The sequence below is a fragment of the Equus caballus genome, chromosome 6 (genome assembly GCF_041296265.1).
Source record: "Equus caballus isolate H_3958 breed thoroughbred chromosome 6, TB-T2T, whole genome shotgun sequence".
NCBI classification, from domain to species: domain Eukaryota; kingdom Metazoa; phylum Chordata; class Mammalia; order Perissodactyla; family Equidae; genus Equus; species Equus caballus.
The window spans coordinates 17,122,689-17,140,337 of NC_091689.1; the positions used below are offsets into that span (position 1 = coordinate 17,122,689).

Consider the following 17,649-nt stretch of genomic DNA (forward strand, 5'->3'; position numbering starts at 1 on the left):
GGCCAGGAGCCAAGTGGGATGAAGAAACAACTTTTGAGAAAAACGACTGTTGTTTTTCTGAGTTGTTGCCTAGACATTTTACAGTAGGGTCACCCTGCTCACACCCAGAGTCTGGACATTTAGATAAGGACTTGAGTTTAGGATTCCCATCCTAAGTTTCTGCTTTACTTTTCCTGGTACATCTTTTAAAATAACCATTTAGAGTTGAGCCCATGAAAAGTAAGTGACCTCTGCCCCAACCACCTTATAAATCATAGGTGCTTGCTACCCTGCTCTCTATCTCCTGCTCACTTGTGACCTGAGACAGAGGACTGCCTTTCCCCCAGCTCACTGCGCCCCTTGCTTCTGGGATCTGGAAGTAGGCAACCTCATGACTCTATTTCCTTTGTGTGGGTGCAATGAAACATCGCCTTCAATCAAAACGACCCTATGGGTTTCACTTCCACAAAGTGGGGGCTCGGATGCTGGGCAAGCTACCTGCTGACCCTGTATGGGTGGCATGTGCCTCCTCATTCCGCATAATCTGATATTCTTAATTCAATACTCCAGCTCCGGCTTCTCAACACACCAAGCAATATGGGCAGCCTTTAGAAGCTGGAAAAGGCAAGGAAGAAGGTTCTCCTCTGGAGCCTCCTGGGGCCCCTTGTTTTCAGCCCAGGGGGACCCACTTTGGACTTCTGCCCTCCAGGACTGTAAGATGATAAATTCGTGGTGTTGTTTTAAGTCATTAAATTTGTGGTAATGTGTTATGTTACAGCCACAATAGGAAAATAATACAGGTTGTCAGTGAAGGTATCTGAGAAAGTGACACCTGAGCTGAGACCTGAACACTGAGAAGAAGACAGCTGTGTTATAATCTGAGGGGAGAGAGCTCCAGACATAGGGAACAGGACAGGCAAAGGCCCTGAAGGCAGGAATGAACTTGGCCTGTTGGAGGAAGAGAAAGCAGGACAATGTGGCTGAAGGGAAGTAAGTAAAATAGGGAGGCAGGCAATGTGGCCACCAGAGGCAGAGCTCAGGCTAATGGGAGGCTCCTTTACTACCTTTGACAACTCCGTAGCCCTCCGATGCTATGGAGCTACATGGGCTGTGGCCCTCCTTCTTTTCTGTGTACATCTGAGCTTTCCCGTTGAGATCTACTGACTGGACCTTGTACCATGCAGGCACCTTCCTCTTGGTCTCTGCCCACTGCAGAAGAGCACAGATGTTCAGGGTTAGAAAGAGACCTCACAGGCCATGGGTTCCATAGTTCACACAGGACTGGAGGCCTCTTATATCTTCCCTGCCCACTGACAGGCCAGACTCTGCTTCCACTTCTGGTCTTTGGATCCACTCCATTTGATTCAGACCCAGTCGTCTAGACGCTGGCCACTGGCTCTAGCTACTTGTCATCGCAAACGTCATATGCATATTCTCCATTCTTACATTCAGGTGAAAAATAGAAACATCCAACACTGAGCCTGGCAGAGCCTAATCTGTGATGACATTTATTTTAATGCCTTTGGCCTAATGGAAAGGTGCAAATGAGCTCATCAAATGGAAAGTGCTTTTCTGGGCAAACAGAGAGCCCAAGTGTGGACTAGGATGTGTGGTGGGCCACACTGCTACCATGCCCTGGGCACGCATTGTCTAAAAAGATAACTGCCCGTGGTCAGTCCTCCCCAGGAGTAGCACATAGTATAAGAGCTACAGTAGCATAGGAAGAAAGAGAAAGGGCAGCTAGCATTTATTTAGCACCTACTGCATAGCAGAAAACTGCACATATTTGCCTCCCTTATTCTGACAGCAACCTTCTTATTGCCATTTTACAAGTGAAAAAGACAAGGCTCTGAGAGGTAAATTTGTTAGTCCAGGTCACACAGCTGGAATAGGATGGAGCCAGAATTTGAAGCCAATTTTTATCTTTATTATTATTTCATCCTGTATATCTCTTGCCTATACTATCATCACCAGAAGGAAGTAAAATTTTAGATTTTTTATAATTATAGGATTCTACTTCCAAACTTCTTGAGGGCATCCTATGTGTTCCTGAGTTCTTATCCACACTCTCCTATATATTTATCATCACAATTAAGATTTGAAAGTTATAAGTAGGTATTACTCTGCCCCAAAGCACAAAATTATCATTTCACAGAATTACCAAGTTTTAGAACGAAAACTGGTCCCATTTTATGGATAAGTAAATTGAGTTTCAGCACAACTAAATGCAGCCACACAACGCGTGCAACGGCCAGCACAAGAACTGAGGTCCTGCTCACCCAGGTCTGGGGTCCCTTTCACCACCACATCCCACCATTCTGGACTTGACATCCTACACCAAATCACAGCCCTTAGCATTTGTCCTATCGGAATCCCTTTCTGTCTCTTTCTTCAGCAAGAGAGTATGTCTCACTCATCTCCAGCAAGGACAGTTGGTCCTAAGACCACTCTGTTTAAGAGCATTTGGGAAGGTTGAGAGGAGGCCTAACATAATTCCCTTCTTCCCCTCTCAATCTCTGAGCCAAGAGCAAAGACAAAGAGTCAGCATATAAGAGCCCAAATAGCACCTTTGGTACAGGTCATGTTGATGCTGGAGAAGGTGGGCCATATTTGTGGACAAGAAGGCTTTCCAATACTTCCACCCCCCACCTCAGACACACACGAAGAATTAGACAAGCCTGTGCAGCCAGAGGCAGTGCAGGGCCACCAGCGAGGGGCCTGCTCTTGAAACATGCACAGCATGGAGGAGTAGAGGCAGCAGACAGGCCAGCCCAGGAAGAAGACAGGGAGACAGACAAACACACAGGGCTATGTATATGTATTTGCTTCCTTCCAAACTCACAGCAGATAAGCTGTCTTTTCCTGATCAAGAGTAGAGAAGGGAGTGAGAGAGGCCAGGAGGGAGCGTTTATGAAAGATGCCCCACCACCTTGACTAATTCAAATGAGAAGAAACCTTTCAAAGCTGAGTTTTTAACAGTTTACAAAACGACGGAAAACCCAATTCCACATCAGTCCTCATCTTCACCTCAATCCTAGTAAACATATTATTTTGATGTATAAAGTCTTGATTGTGACATTTTCAAACTTCTGTTAGCTCATCTTTAGAGAACACTTAGCTGTAAGCAGCTCAGAATGCTTTTCAGATTTTCTTTTATGCCCATCGTCACTGGACGTTTCTTCAGGCAATTGATGGAACCTAATATGTTTGAAGACACTTGAAGACATAAGTGCAAAGTGAGTTCACATTCTGTGTGTTTTTTTAAGTTTTCAGCACAAAGGCTCTATTTTTTGATACGATTCTAATGCTTCTCTGTTAAGCACATTTTTGGCTGTCTTAGCGGCAGTGAACTCTGGATGACATTGGCAAATTCTCATCCCGATGGAGAGGCTGGATTCCGACTCAGGAAGGAGTGGGAGCGGCATAACGCAGTGAGCGAAAGTACTCAGCTGAGACTCGGGGGGCATTGGTGACTCAGGTCATCCCTCTGGGCCTGACCACCTCATCTGAAAGTGACGTGGGGCTGGCTGGGCACAGTCAGCATCCTCTTCTTGTTGAACGAAAATGTGATGTCAAATAACAACAGCTGAGCTGCAGAAATACTTACGGATTTCACAGTTTGCTCCCACCCAGCCGTGTGGGCAATGGCAGGTATAACCATTGGGCTGGTCCAGGCAGGTGCCGGCATGATGGCAGGGGTTACTGTCACATTCATTGATCTCAATGTCGCACTCTTCACCTAGGGAGATACAGAAAAGCAGCAGAGACACAGCTGCACCAGAGGTTCTGTCACCCATCACTTCTCTGGCAAAGCAAAGAGCTGAAGATGGGGTCATGATCTCTAGCAACTGAGCCCCATTTGTTGTTTGTATAAAGTGCAGAACTCTCCCAAAATTCCAGACAAAGATCTTTTACTGGAGGAAAATTTTAAAAGAAAAGAAATGGTACTGGTAAAAAAAAGACCCCCTTTAGGCTATTGAACAAGTTAACTGAAGCCGATTCCCGTGTCTGAATAAACCTTTCGAGGTTTATTGGAAAAGCAAACTTGAGTGCCCGATTTTATTAAAGACATCGATTTTATTTTGGATTTAATCAGCTGAATCTTCTTATTTATTTTTCTGAAACTCCAGAAAGCTGAAAACTCACCAGTTTATGATGTTTTGTAGCCAAGTGTCTGAACGTGTGAGTCTGGACATCTGACTATTTTCTGTAGAGTTCTAGGGCACAGCTGTGTGCCTAGCCTGAGTCAAGTAGGAAAATTTATTCCATTTTCCAAATCCCTGGATATGTTTCTGGGAGGGACTGAAATGCTCAGGAAGAGCATCAGGCCCTCCTAAGGAGAGACGGTTGTGAAGTCTGGGGTTAACCTAAATATGACATAATCCCCCCTGGGTGACCCCACGGAAGCTGACATTCACTCGAGTCTGTCCTTCTCCCATAATAAAAAAGGTGACCTGGAGCTCCTGACCCTGCCTTGACCCAACATTTGGGACATCCTTGCCCCCTTGAGAGAGCCGAGTTTGAACAAACAAAGCAGGACATGGCCTGATGTCACTGTGGTACAAACATCAACTTCCAGGAAATGGCTTGTTATTGAAAGTTACATGAACAAAGCCATCTTCGTGTGATTTTAAAGCCATACTATGAATCAATACAAAACGGGTAGGCTTCTTAAGCTTAAAAGCATTTCTTCAAAGCTAAATGGAAGAGGAGACTTCAAATTGAGGGAATCTCTCTGCAAGGGCTGAAAATGAGAAAAAGAAATTTTACAAATATGCCTCCATTTGCTTAGTTAAATGTAAAAAGTGATCTAAAAAAGCTGTTAGCACTGCTAGAGTCATAGACAAAAGCAAGGGAGCAATCAAATATTTTGTCCGTTTTCAAAAGGCAATACTTCAGTGTACCCTTGGGCAATTACTTCCAGGCTTACTTAACTAGCAGTAAAGTGCTTTTCTATCAGCTATTAGTTTGCATTGTCTTTATTAAACCACCATATGTCATTCACAGACCACTTCAGAGGGGGAATCTCACACTAAAACATTTCACGTCTGTTTCACATCACATTCTTTGTGTACCTGGCATCTGACTATTTTATTTTTAAATTAAAATCTGTCAAACAAAACATTTACTACCTCTAGGTGCTACTAGGTTGATTATAATTCTGTAGTGTCGAAGTGAATTTGTTTACTGCAATAAATACAGTCATTTACATCAATAGGAAAGACACGAAATTGATTGCCTCTTACTCACCTATTTCAAAGGTTATCTTTCTATTAATGAGGCATCTCTCTGAGTGGAAAAGGGTATGACTAAACTATTACAAACAGCATTTCATGGTTGAAAAGACATATAAACAAGAACGTGCCAAGAAACGTTAAAAGGAAAAAATCAAAGGCCTTGACAAATACATCCATCAGCACTACTTTCCAACCATTTAGGAAGACAAGCTTAACGGAGATATTGACTAAACAATAGCTTTCTTTAGCTGGCAATCTGAATACCGTGAATTCTGAAATAAGATGCCTTGTTGACTTTGTAGCAATAGCTACAGAAATGGTCAGACTTCTACAGTCCAGCAACCCTCCAAAGCCCCATTCTGCTCCAGAAGTCCAACGTCAACGTCAAACTCTTCTAATCCTCTAAATTCTGGGCTGTCCCAGAGTTGTCAGTCCAGTTCATCCAGTCCTGCTGTGGTCCAGAAATTCCCTAGGGAGGTAAATGTCAAATTCAGGGCCCAGAGCACTCCTGATGCATGTTTTGGTTCTTGGAGTTCTAACATAGTTGGGAGAAGTACCAGATCCCTAGAATTGTCTGTTCTTGGGACCAACTAGATTGGAAGGCTTTGGTAGGAACAGAGAACAGCAGAAGAAAATAGGATGAACTCTTTCTGTTGACATTTATCAAATATCTAAGACCCAGGATCCAAAGGACTAGGGCCCAGAGAAAATCCCAAAACTATCCCAGTCTGGCTTTTCTCACTGCAATGTTCTTAGAGCTATACTGGGAATTATATGACATTAGTTAAAGATACAAACTTCACGCCAGTCAGGGGTTCAAAGAGCTGGTAGCTATTTCCACATGTGCTCTGGCAGAACCCTGGAGTGACGCCCAGTTCTCAGATTCTTTTAGATGGACTCTAATGGCCTGTTTTACAGACTAACACTCCTACATTGCTGGTTTAATCAGTTATTCCCCCAACTGGCTTGCAGTTTGAAGCCTTCACTGTGTCACATGCTGGTGGTAGGAATACAGGGTGATTCTGATGGAGCCACTCAAAGAAAAATTTCAACCAGTAGACTCCAAAGATGACTGCTCTTCTCTGCCTTATGGTAATCATGCTTTCTACCATCAGTCTTACACAAAGTATTTGAAGATTTATTATGAATTATGGAGAGCAAGTTTGGTTTCATCTATGTTTCCCCATACTCAAGAGTATTATGTTTTTATAGGCATTTCAACACCCCACCGTTCTACCTCCAAGCAATATATATTGTAGTTTATTTTAGTAGAAGAGTTCTTAGTATATTATGTCATCTTTCTTTACTCATAGTTGACTTAATAAATCTTTATGCTTTTACTGGCTTGAGCCAGATGACTTTTTCATTGACTTGCTTACTTTTTTAAAATTTGAGTTGGAGAAAAATCAATTACTTTTAAATCATTGTTGTGCTTGAATAACATTTGTAAAGAGAATACTAAATGAAATTTCTACTTGACTAAGACTGGAAATCAGAGTCTGAACTTTAAATCTTTCACAATTGCTTTTCAATCTACCACTTTCTAAGAGGCAATATGTATAGTAGGTATGTATAATAGGTATCAACTTTGGCAGTATTTATGCAAATTTACAAGTGTGCTGTTTAATTCTGTATGCATTCCTCAGATAAATTAAAATGAAAAAAGATAAAAATATCAAAAGTCACTGCTGTTAGTAAATCCTTGGGTTAATAGAGCCTACACTGAATGATATTAATGACATTCATTATAATCATAGTACCTAGTATTAAATACATACCTACTACATTATAGGCACTGGACTGACTGATTTAACTATAACTCCTTCATATTTCACAAGCATTTCATTCCAGATGAAATAAAGCTAAAAAAGTATTTGGAACGTCTTCTACCATGATTGAGTAACTGGAACGTCTTGCCCTCTCACTGTAAATAATTAGACAAGTGGATGAAATATATATTTTTTAAAAAAAACTTTTAAGACATTAGACGACAGGCAGTGCATGACTGTGATTGCTGAGAGAAGGAAACAAAACAGCTGAATACCATGATCATCCTGGCTTTCTGCCTGGAGCCCATTTAGAACACAATGGCTTCACTGAACCGAGGAGAACTGGAGTTTGTGGAGGCCAAGGTAGCTGTAATTTGTAGGACAGACCACCGTAGAAGATAGAACCACTCAGAAAAAGAGCATCAGAACTACACTGCATCTGTTGAGTTTGTTTTGTGTTTCAGTAAGTTGGAACTCCATAGGTCTGGCAACCAAGATGAAAGATGAACAGTTCCCAAAGCTCACAGAAGACTGAGAAGTATTCAAACTCTCACAAGTCTGAAAGCAGATATTTCACTGATCACCCAGTGCGTCCATTGAGGAAAAGGTCACAGCTTAGTAGTAAGGCACAACTAACCTTAGGCTAAGGCTACTGTAGACTCACCCCCCAAAATATAAAAACAAACCTTGAAAGGATGGATCACATTGGCAAGTAACTTACCCACCTGCCACCAAAAGGCTAGCACTTTTACAAGAAAGATAATAAATCCAACCACTCAACAGCTTAACTCACAATGTCCAGCATCCAAACAAAAATTATTGGATATACAAAGAAGCAGGAACGTGTGACCAGAAGAAAAATCAGTCAAAGACACAATCCAGGACTAACTGATGATGGGAGTAAACATGGATTTTGTTCAAACTGTGAAGGAAAACAAGAAAAAAATGAGGCTAGAAATGGAAGCTACAAGAAAGAACTGAATGGAACTTCTAAATGTCAAAAATATAATATCTGAAATTAAAAACAAAACGACACTGAGTGGTCATAACAGTAGATTAGATGCTGCAGAATAGAAGATTAGTAAACTTGAAAATGGAGCAATAGAAGCTAGACAAAGTGAAGCTCAGGAAAAACAAGTTGTTTTTAAACTGAACAGAGACTCAGTAACCTGTTGTACAATTTTAAGTAGTGTAACACAGATATAATTAAAGTCTCAGGAAACGGAGAGGGGGCAAGGCACGGGACATAAAATAATACTTGGTAGAATAATGGCTAAAAATTTTCCAAATTTGATGAAAACAATAAAACCATAGATCCAAGAAGTGCAACAAACCACAAGTAGGATAAACACCAACAAGACCACATTAAGGCACATCACAACCAATTTGCTAAAAGCCGGTAATAAAGGAAAAAATTCTAAAACAGCCAGAGTGAGACATCTGCTTCCAAAGAGATGGAGCAGATATATTTTTCCTAGTCCTCCCTCTAAGCACAAGTGAAAACTTTGGACCTCATATATAAATCAAACATGAGAAGATTCTAAGAGGTCAAGAGGAGACAGACTGGCTTGGAACCTCAGACCCAAGGAAAAATTTGATGCTGAGCTCCCTGAGTTTTCTTTTGGCCTCATATATTCCAGGCTAGGTACTGAAGAAGCCAGCAACCCAGAAATGCCAAAAGGTGCAGAAAAAAGAAGTCCCAACAATGTAACACACTTAAAAAAAACCCATAGAGGTGCTGGGCCCCTGGCCGAGTGGTTGGGTTTGCACGCCCTGCTGCAGGCGGCCCAGTGTTTTGTTGGTTCGAGTCCATGGCACTGCTCATCAAGCCACGCTGAGGCGGCATCCCACATACCACAACTAGAGGCACCCACAACGAACAGTATGCAACTATGTGCCAGGGGGCTTTGGGGAGAAAAAGGAAAAAATAAAATCTTAAAAAAACAAAAAACCCATAGATGAAAGAGAAAATCTAAAGAAACCTAAAAACAAAAACCACATTAAAATGAATTAAAATGAAAATACAACATAAAATGTGTGGGACACAGCCAAAGAAGTGCTGAGGGGGTAATTTATAGCACTAAATGTGTACATTAGAAATGAGGAAAAGTCTCAAATCAATAATCTAAAGATCTACCTACAGAACCTAGAAAGAGATGAGTAAAATAAACACAAACTGAAAAAGCCAGTCTCCTAAGGTAAGGGTGACATTGGATTGAGAATATAATGAGATAACAACAATTTGCCTAATTCACTCCACTCAGTCAATTATGGAGCTTTTGAGCACTTAATAGTTGGCCAAGAGTAAATCTGGCCAAACCTCAGCTATCCTGAAAGAGTATTTGGTTCCAAGGTAGCAACTCAAAGAGTTAGAGGCACCGTTATTCCTTGCACAGTGGTCGTTAACATTTTATCAGCCTCTCCCATGGAACGCTAGTTCTCAGAATACAATAGGTTCTTTTTTAAGGGAAAAGAAAGGCTCTATGATCAAATATATTCGGAAAATAAACAAAGGCAAATAAGATTCTTTACTGTAAGACCTTTCAGAGCCTTTAGTATGTGGACATCCTTTATGAATCTCCACACGGCATGTACCAGGTACCAAATCTATTTGGCCACAGGTCTTTTTTCCATGGAGCATCTCATGGGACCAGTGTTCTGCAAAATGCGTTAACAGTACAACTCTCCAAACAGCTTTGGGAACTATTATATGATCCTCCACAGTCTGAAAAATTACCAAGGCTGAACCGAAATGGACATTTGTTGTTTTCAAAGGCCAGTTAATGTTTGAACCTACTTCAGTGGAAGGGTCCTATTGCTCCCTGTGATCAGAGAGAGTATCATGAACAAACACCTGTGGTGGATCTGCAGGCTAGAGTGCAGGGTTGGCAGGGTGGGGCCGCAGAGGGGACTGGGAGGCAGGAGATAGAGAAGAACATTATTGAGAAGAGCCTGGCGTGGGGTATTCAGGAATCAAGCAGACAGGGGGCCCAGGACAAGACTGGAAAGGCTGGGATCTTGATGATCCAGTGAAGGGTTTTGATCTTTTTTTAAAGACAATGCAATGGCAACAGGTGATTTTAAGCAGGGAGTGACAGGATTAGATTTTATTTGGTAGGGTCTACAGTGTGGAGAATATATTATGGGTGAAGGGGAATGGGTGTGGGGAGACCAGTTAGGGGAGGTTGTGCTAGTGCAGAAGGGAGGTGAAAGCAGGCTGCTGCTGGCTCTGGGAAGAAGTGAGAGGATCAAGGAGGTTTTGAGGACTCCCTGGATGCAGGTAAGGGGAAAGGAGAGGAGGGTACCAAAATCACTCCCCAGTTTCTGACCAGAGCAACTTGAGGCAGTAAATACCATTTAAAGAGCTAGCAAATACATAAGGGAGGACAGGAGAGGAAAACCTATGAGTCTGATGTGTCTTCGAGAGACATCCAAGAATGAATGCTGACTAGGCAGTTGGAGATTTGCTAAATATTCTGGAGAAAAGACTGCATTTTATCTCCCATATCAAGATAAATTTCAAATGGATTGAAGATTTGCATCCATGAAATTAACTCATACATGATTAGAATAATATAGAAGAATATTTATGAAATCTTGAACTATAGGATCTTTCTAGTATGAAACAACAAGAAACCAAAAGGAAATATTAAGGTTTAATTACATAAAATTAAAATATGATATATAGAAAACAAAACAAAACACTATATGCATTTAAAAGGTAAATGAGACTGGAAAAATACTCGCAATCTATAGCAGATAAAACATACTATACTTATTAAAAAGGGCTATTTCAAATCAAGAATAAAGATTAACATGAATAGTCTGGTAGAAAAGGAAACAAAGGATACTGAATAGGGAGTTCAAGAAGAAACACAAATGTCCATAAATATATTTTCAAAGTATTTAATCTCATTAAGAACCAATGATTTACAAATTAAAACAACCCTGAAATGGCATTTTTGGCCACCAGAATGACAACTCTCAGTATGTGTGTGAGTACAAGGAAATAGACGCTCCTGTGCACTCTTGGTAGAGTGAATGTTAGTACAAGATTTTTTCCTGGAGAGCAATATGGAAATAGCTAAATATTCTCCTGGACCCAGGGATTCTATTCCTGGGAATTTAGCTTAAAGAAATAATCAGAAAAGTACACAAAGATGTACATATAAGAATATCCATTGCAGTGCTATTTATAATAAGGAAAAGTTCTCAACTCCTCAAAAAACTGAATTGAGGATGGGTTAAAAAAAAATCATGAGACATCACATAATGGACTACAGGGCAGCCAGTAAAAATAATAAAACAGAAGCATATTTCTTGATGTGGAGTCATTTTTATGATATATTTTTAAGTGAAAAGTAGATTACAATATACTATGAGCAATATGATTCCTTTTATGTTCAAATTTCTGCATTTACAGCATATACTAGTTATCACGCACACACAGACCCTCAGGAAAACCCCTGGATATACGTATCAAAGTGCTCACAATGGTTGTCTCCTAGTGGTGCAATTTTAAGTGGTGTTTTTTTTTCCTATAGCACTATATTTTCTAATCTTTCTTCCAAGCCTTTTATTATTCAAGGGATAAAAATGTCTGGGGAAAAAAAACAGGATGCTTCTCCAATATTATTTTTGCATCATCCATTGATGAGTATAAATGTCTGTGTGTGTTTATAAACCAGTCAGCAAAACAAAACCATCTGTGAATCATTTTCTGGAGTGAGCCCACTTCCCAGTCCCGGGAAAACCCAAAAGGAAAACACAGGATGTGACACACATAAATAGAAAGAAGATCAGAAGTTGCTTCTCCCACATCTTGACTATTGGCGTCTTCCCTAGAAGCACACATGGGGCTCCCCAGGGATGGACGGGAGGCCCAGGCTCTGTGAGACTCTCCAGGGCTTGGGAGGTGGCCATAGTGGCTTAGTCGGGGAGAGGGAGCCCATAAGGTGCTCTCCAGCCAATGATAACATGTTCTCCTGCAACTTAAACCCCCACTGTCTTCTATGGGCACCTCAAATGTCAACCATTCCCAACTTGCAAACCAGAGTGACCCCAATGCTTCTGTTGGTTGAGCAAAGCTCTGAAAACGTTGTCCTACACTCTCCATTTCAGGACTCCTGGGTTCTGTTGGAAAAGCAAAGGATGGAATCTTTTCTACCCCAGTGGTTCACAGTTCCTTCTGAGAATCTGATGAAGATTTGAGAGGCTCTCCTTAGTAACATTTCACATCTGTTTTTGGAGATTCACAAACTCCCTGAAGCCCATGGGGTTGACTTAGAAGGAGCCCCGGTTAAGCTGGATCCCCTAGTCTAGAAGCGACGCTTCCCATTCAGACCTCAATGGCCACCAAGGCTCCTCTTGAACCCAGCTCTGTCCTGCCTGCCTGCTCTGGCCTTGGGCAGTTGTCTCTCCTCATTCCACTCTCCCTCCCTACACCTGTCATGTCTACCTTCATTAATAATCAACCCTGAACCTGCAGTATTTCCTCCTGACTTCCCATCACCACCACCTCTCTTCATTTTTCAAAATCCGGTCACTGTTACATCTTTCAATAAAAATAAACGTTGTGGCTGGATGCAATTTCTGCAGAAGACATGACTGATCTTCCTTCTCCCCCTCTCACTTCCATTAACACCGAAACTTTTCAGGTTAGTGTAACGGCTCATGTCTCATGTTTCAAAGCTACAGCTCTGGAATTGTATAGAGAGGCGGTCTCAGCAAGTCTATGTGCAAAGAGTGATTTCAGAAGAGTCCCACTTAACGATAAACAATTGTTTTACAATAGATCTTCATCTGAGCAATCCCTGCTTATGTTTTGCAGCGGTTTTCATATTTTGCAATAATGTATGCCTAGAGGTTTCTAGGCTTATTTTTAACAGTTGCAATCTCAGGGATTTTGTGGTAAATATGAAAACACAGTTTCCAGATCACTTGCCTGTAAACCCTGGAGCGCAGACACATGTGCCATTGAGGCCTTCGCTGTCACAAGTGCCTCCATTCAGACAGCTGACGTTAGCGCAGGGGTCCTTGTACGATTCACAGTGGATTCCTGCCAGGAAACAGACACAGAGGGGTGACTCATTAAGGACGCTCCAGCTCGCATGGCTGGGGACAGCCTGGAACAGTGTGGAAGCAGATCCTGGAGGTGGTGTGTGTATGTGCCTGTGTGTGTGATTGACTTTAGGTTGTTGTAAAGACCCGCCTTATGAGAAAACAACAAATGTAATCCCTACTCATAGGTCCCACTATAAAGTCTTTTATCTGTACTTTCTCTGACCACATGTCCCAAAGCCTGGAGAACAGAAAGTTAAGACCTTGAAAAATAAAATTTATCAGTGACAAATGCTTTCTAAGTCTCCAAAAGAAACAGAAAATCGCCAGGCGGCCTTCATAAAATGTCCATATAATGGATAAGCAGCAGCCTGAAGGTGAAGATTTGGAGTCAGATATTTAAATGAGCCCCAGTTCTACTTCAGAGAACTGGTGGGGGTAGGGCAGAGAGAGCGAGCCGCTTGGTACTTAGACTTTATTCTTAAAAACCAAATCTGTTCACCGTGTACTAAAGTTAACATGTGTTGTACACAACTATATTCCAGTCCCTCACACTGTGCTTTACGTCTAACTTGACCCTCACAACAACCCCATGAGACAAATACTCTTCTTCCCCCATTTTATGGATGAGGAAAGAATGCAAGGTCACAAGGCTGGTAGTGGAGGGAGCTGAGATCTGAAAGCGCAGGCTTTCTGAATCTGAGTCTGTGCTCGCTAAGTAGTTTCCTGAGAGGGAGCTCAGACTGGCCATGGAAATACACACAATTCTGTGTAGCTGAGCACCCGTTTAACAAAAAAGAAGCATTAGAAGAATCTTCATAGCAAAAACAGTCAGTTTCCCATCAGTAGAAAAAAGAAGTTTATGTGTGCACGTATGAATCTAAATGCCTGAAGTGGGACCGAGGAGAATGGATTACTTTGACTTACACATGATATATTTCTATATCGCTGGAATTTTTTTACGAGTACATATTATTTTATAGTTCTATTAAAAACTTTAAAACATACAATGCTATGCCAAAGGTAGGATTTCTGCTGTTGCTCCACTGGAATGCCAAGATGGTTGAATGGATTAATCCCTCTCTCACCCCCCACGTTTGGAGAAGAAGATAGATTGCAGTATATTCTGTATAAGAATGTGTATAATGATATGCTTGTCCTTCCCGACAGCCTCTCGAAAAACAAGCATAAAGCAAGTTGTAGCCAAATGGGATTTACTTAATGTGCTCTCCACTTACTACTTAGCTATATTGGGCAAAGGAGTGCCACACCCAATGACTCATCATTTAGTCACTGAAATTATTCTTGCTGGGATTTTTTCTCTCCTTTCTTTTTCAATGCCTTAAGAAGTAGGGCTCAAGAAGGAGGAAAAACCTGTAAGAGGAAATATAAACAGAATTGCCTATCTGTAGACACACTAATGACTTAGTTGAGTCTGGTAAAGTATTTTAGCACGGATAGCTTTCCATTCCTTTTTACCTTTTGGCCCTCAGAGCCAATCCGAGAACCATATTCGGACAGGTATTTTTCTGAAGTGCCTTTCAGATTTCTTTCTGTCTTACTTTTTTCCCTGCAACCATGACCCTGATCCCACGGTGTCATGCTGGTGGGACAGGGCCCCTTGAAGCCGTGTCCTAGCTCCCTTCCTGTCTCAGTGACTTGAATCAGCCTCCCTGACTTTCACCATCCTTAACCAACCCACTATTCATGATAATATAAAAGCTCAAACTCCTTTCAAGATTAGCATAAAATTGGTAACTCTTCTTCACTTGGGTGTGATGGCTTCTTCGCCCAGAAATCTCTGTTTTCCCACTGATTCCCAAACAGCATGGACTCAACTGAAAGAATAAAATGCAAAAGAACCTTTTCTGCTTCAAAGTGTTTATCAAAAAACAAGGATTCACATATTTACAAGTTCCCATGGGGCTGATCAATGAGAAACAGGTGACAAAGAAGGCTTTCAGTTGTAATGGGAAATAGAGCCATACCCAAGGTTCAGAGATGTCTGAAATAAAAAAGGTTTCCATTAGATCTAAAGTAAGAACAATCAAGAATGATCTTTACCGTGTTTCTAGTAACACATTAGCCAGTGTAGCCTGTATGATATTAATATAACTAATACATTAACACACAAATTACCACATTTTTCAAATAAGGCTGAAAAGTTAAGTCTAGGCTAAGTATTTAAACATCTTGACCTTAAAAGCCTTCAATAAGATAGATTTGATGAAAACACCCAAGATAATAAGCAATTTCAACCTTTAGGGTGGGTTTTTTGGCAATAATTTTATCCCTTGTTCCTTCTCTTTTTCAAAAGATAAGATATTCGGCCACTTGAGATCCACCGAGGGTTTTCTGGCAGCAAGATCAGATACGAGCTAATCTTCACAGAAACACGATGACTATGAGGCAAGATGGTCTTAAAAGTCCCCAGTGAGCACTTTGGTTACTCATATTTCTATACTCCAAGCCCTGCTAATCCCTATATAAAAAATATTTGTCATATTGCTCAGCTTGTCCATTAGAGCTGAACAACTATGAGCTGGAAACCTTAACAACAGAGCACAGATGGTCATGAACACCACTGACGGGCCAAAGGCGCCCTCACTCGAGCCCTCCCCCTCAGGCCCCCTGGGCCCCACCTTCCTGCACTCCTCACCACTCTCCAGGGGTCCTAGGCCTTTGCACAACACTGAGGGTTGGGCATCCTGTTTCCTCCGACAAAAGCACCCCCCCGTCACCCTCTCCTGCAAGCTGGTCTTCACCTAGCACATTCTATCTGTCAAAGCCCAACTCAAACACTCTTTCTCTGGAAACCTGAACCTGACTCTCCCAAGACTGGACTCCATTCTTCTGCCACTGTCATCGAGAGCATGCTGAGATTCACGCTGTGACAGAGGTTACTGTGTCACATCAGAACTTAGCTGTTCTCCTGTCTGAACTCCCCACTAATCTCTGAGGTCTTTTAGAGCAGAGGCCATATCGTAATAGTTGAAGAAATTCTGGACAGACCACCAGAATCCTGTCCTTTCAGGAGGGGCGATGGTCAGTGTACTTTGGCTGACACACAGGTAGGACTGCCAGAGTGGGAAGCCATTCCAAATCTGCCTCAAAAACACCCTATTTTGTCAGCGGAAACCAGGTTCACACTTCAGACTGAGTCTGTGGAATGACACACGCATCACCGTTGGCAAGGGACGCAGCACGCACTATGACGAAACTTATGTTTAGTCTCCGGCAAAAATAAACTGTAATTCAGTCAAAGCTAATAAAAATTCATACTTTTTGTATTAAGGGATAGAGAGGCAATGTTTCTGAAAAGATCTCTATTTCAACAGGACTCTTTATAGAAGTTAATTTTAGAATTAAAACCAGCAAAAATTCAAAGAGTAGTGCGCCAATTATAAATCTTTGTTGTCATCATGATTTAGTCATAATTAATATTTTGAAAACTGAAAATCATTATTTTATCTCCAGGAAAATTAAACCAGGTAAAGAAAACTAACTTAAAGTGTTCTTTGAACTTAATATCTGCCTTAAGACATCATCTTATTTTATTCAAACATTTCCTCCACGAAAATTTTTCCAGTATTTCAACTCCCACAGAACTCAACCTTTCCTAAACTATTTCAGAAATTACAACTGACATCTTGACCTTAGCCTCATTATTCCTCATGGATCCCAGTCTCAGTCTGCTTTTCTAGTTAAATAATAGCCTGAAAAAGAAAGAAACTCTGACTTCTCCATTTTTGTAGCTATCCCACTAATTAAGAAGGGCTGGGTGCACAAAATATACAGAAATTCTTGTTCACTGGTTACAAAGAGGAAATAATTCTAGCCAACAAAGAAAGAATTCTCATCTTTTCAACTATAAATTTCTATAGACTTTAAAAATAAACAATTAGGTATAACGTGATCAAACTCATAACCCAGTGACCTCATTTCTGAGACCCTATCCCCACCAAAAAAATCCAGAAAGTATGAAAATCACGTGAAGAAAGATGTTCATTCTAGAATTACTCATCATAGCCTCACATTAGATGCAACAAGGGAATGGATAAATACTCTACCATGGGAACATTACATAGTCATTTAAAATAGAACTAGGAAGATGTCCTAGCAATTTCTAAATCAAATGTGATATAATGTTAAGTACGAGCAGAACAAAACAAAATTGTAGGTATACTTGATTATAATTCTAAAAACATGGATATTAAACATTAAAAACTAAAAAAAGGATGGAAACAACACAGATGATCATTGCTCCTGTATTCTGTTGTATAGCTATGAGCTATCTAGAACTTTCTCTTTTTTCTAAATTTTTACCATTGTTGCTAGGTTGTTTTCATAATCAAAAATTGAAGTATTTTCTTTCTAATGTTTGTTACCAAAAATTCCAAATGAGTGTACTGTTGATCATTTAGTTTGTTCTGCTAGAAATAAAAATCAACACAATATGGGGCAATAACTTGACTTTTCGACAATACGATGGTATGAACACTAACCAGAGTCTTAAACGTCCCGTCATGAGCTAGCTCTGAACCAGTCTGGAAGGAAGGACCAGCATTTCAGTACATCTGAAGGAAGGTTACTCTGAGACTTTC

At 41.0% G+C, this 17,649-nt stretch overlaps 1 protein-coding gene across 2 annotated transcripts in view; it reads right to left on the reverse strand.

Annotated features, from left to right (window-relative positions):
* DNER (delta/notch like EGF repeat containing) overlaps nt 1–17,649 on the reverse strand; it is a 302,387-nt gene that overhangs the window by 17,469 nt on the left and 267,269 nt on the right. The window contains exons 10-11 of one of the 2 annotated variants that reach the window (XM_023642489.2): nt 12,930–13,043; nt 3,587–3,718 (exon numbers count right to left, since the gene is read on the reverse strand). In XM_023642489.2, coding sequence (XP_023498257.2) covers nt 3,587–3,718; nt 12,930–13,043 — 246 coding nt within the window. The remainder of the gene's footprint in view (nt 1–3,586; nt 3,719–12,929; nt 13,044–17,649) is intronic. The other variant, XM_070270583.1, reaches the window with a different exon arrangement.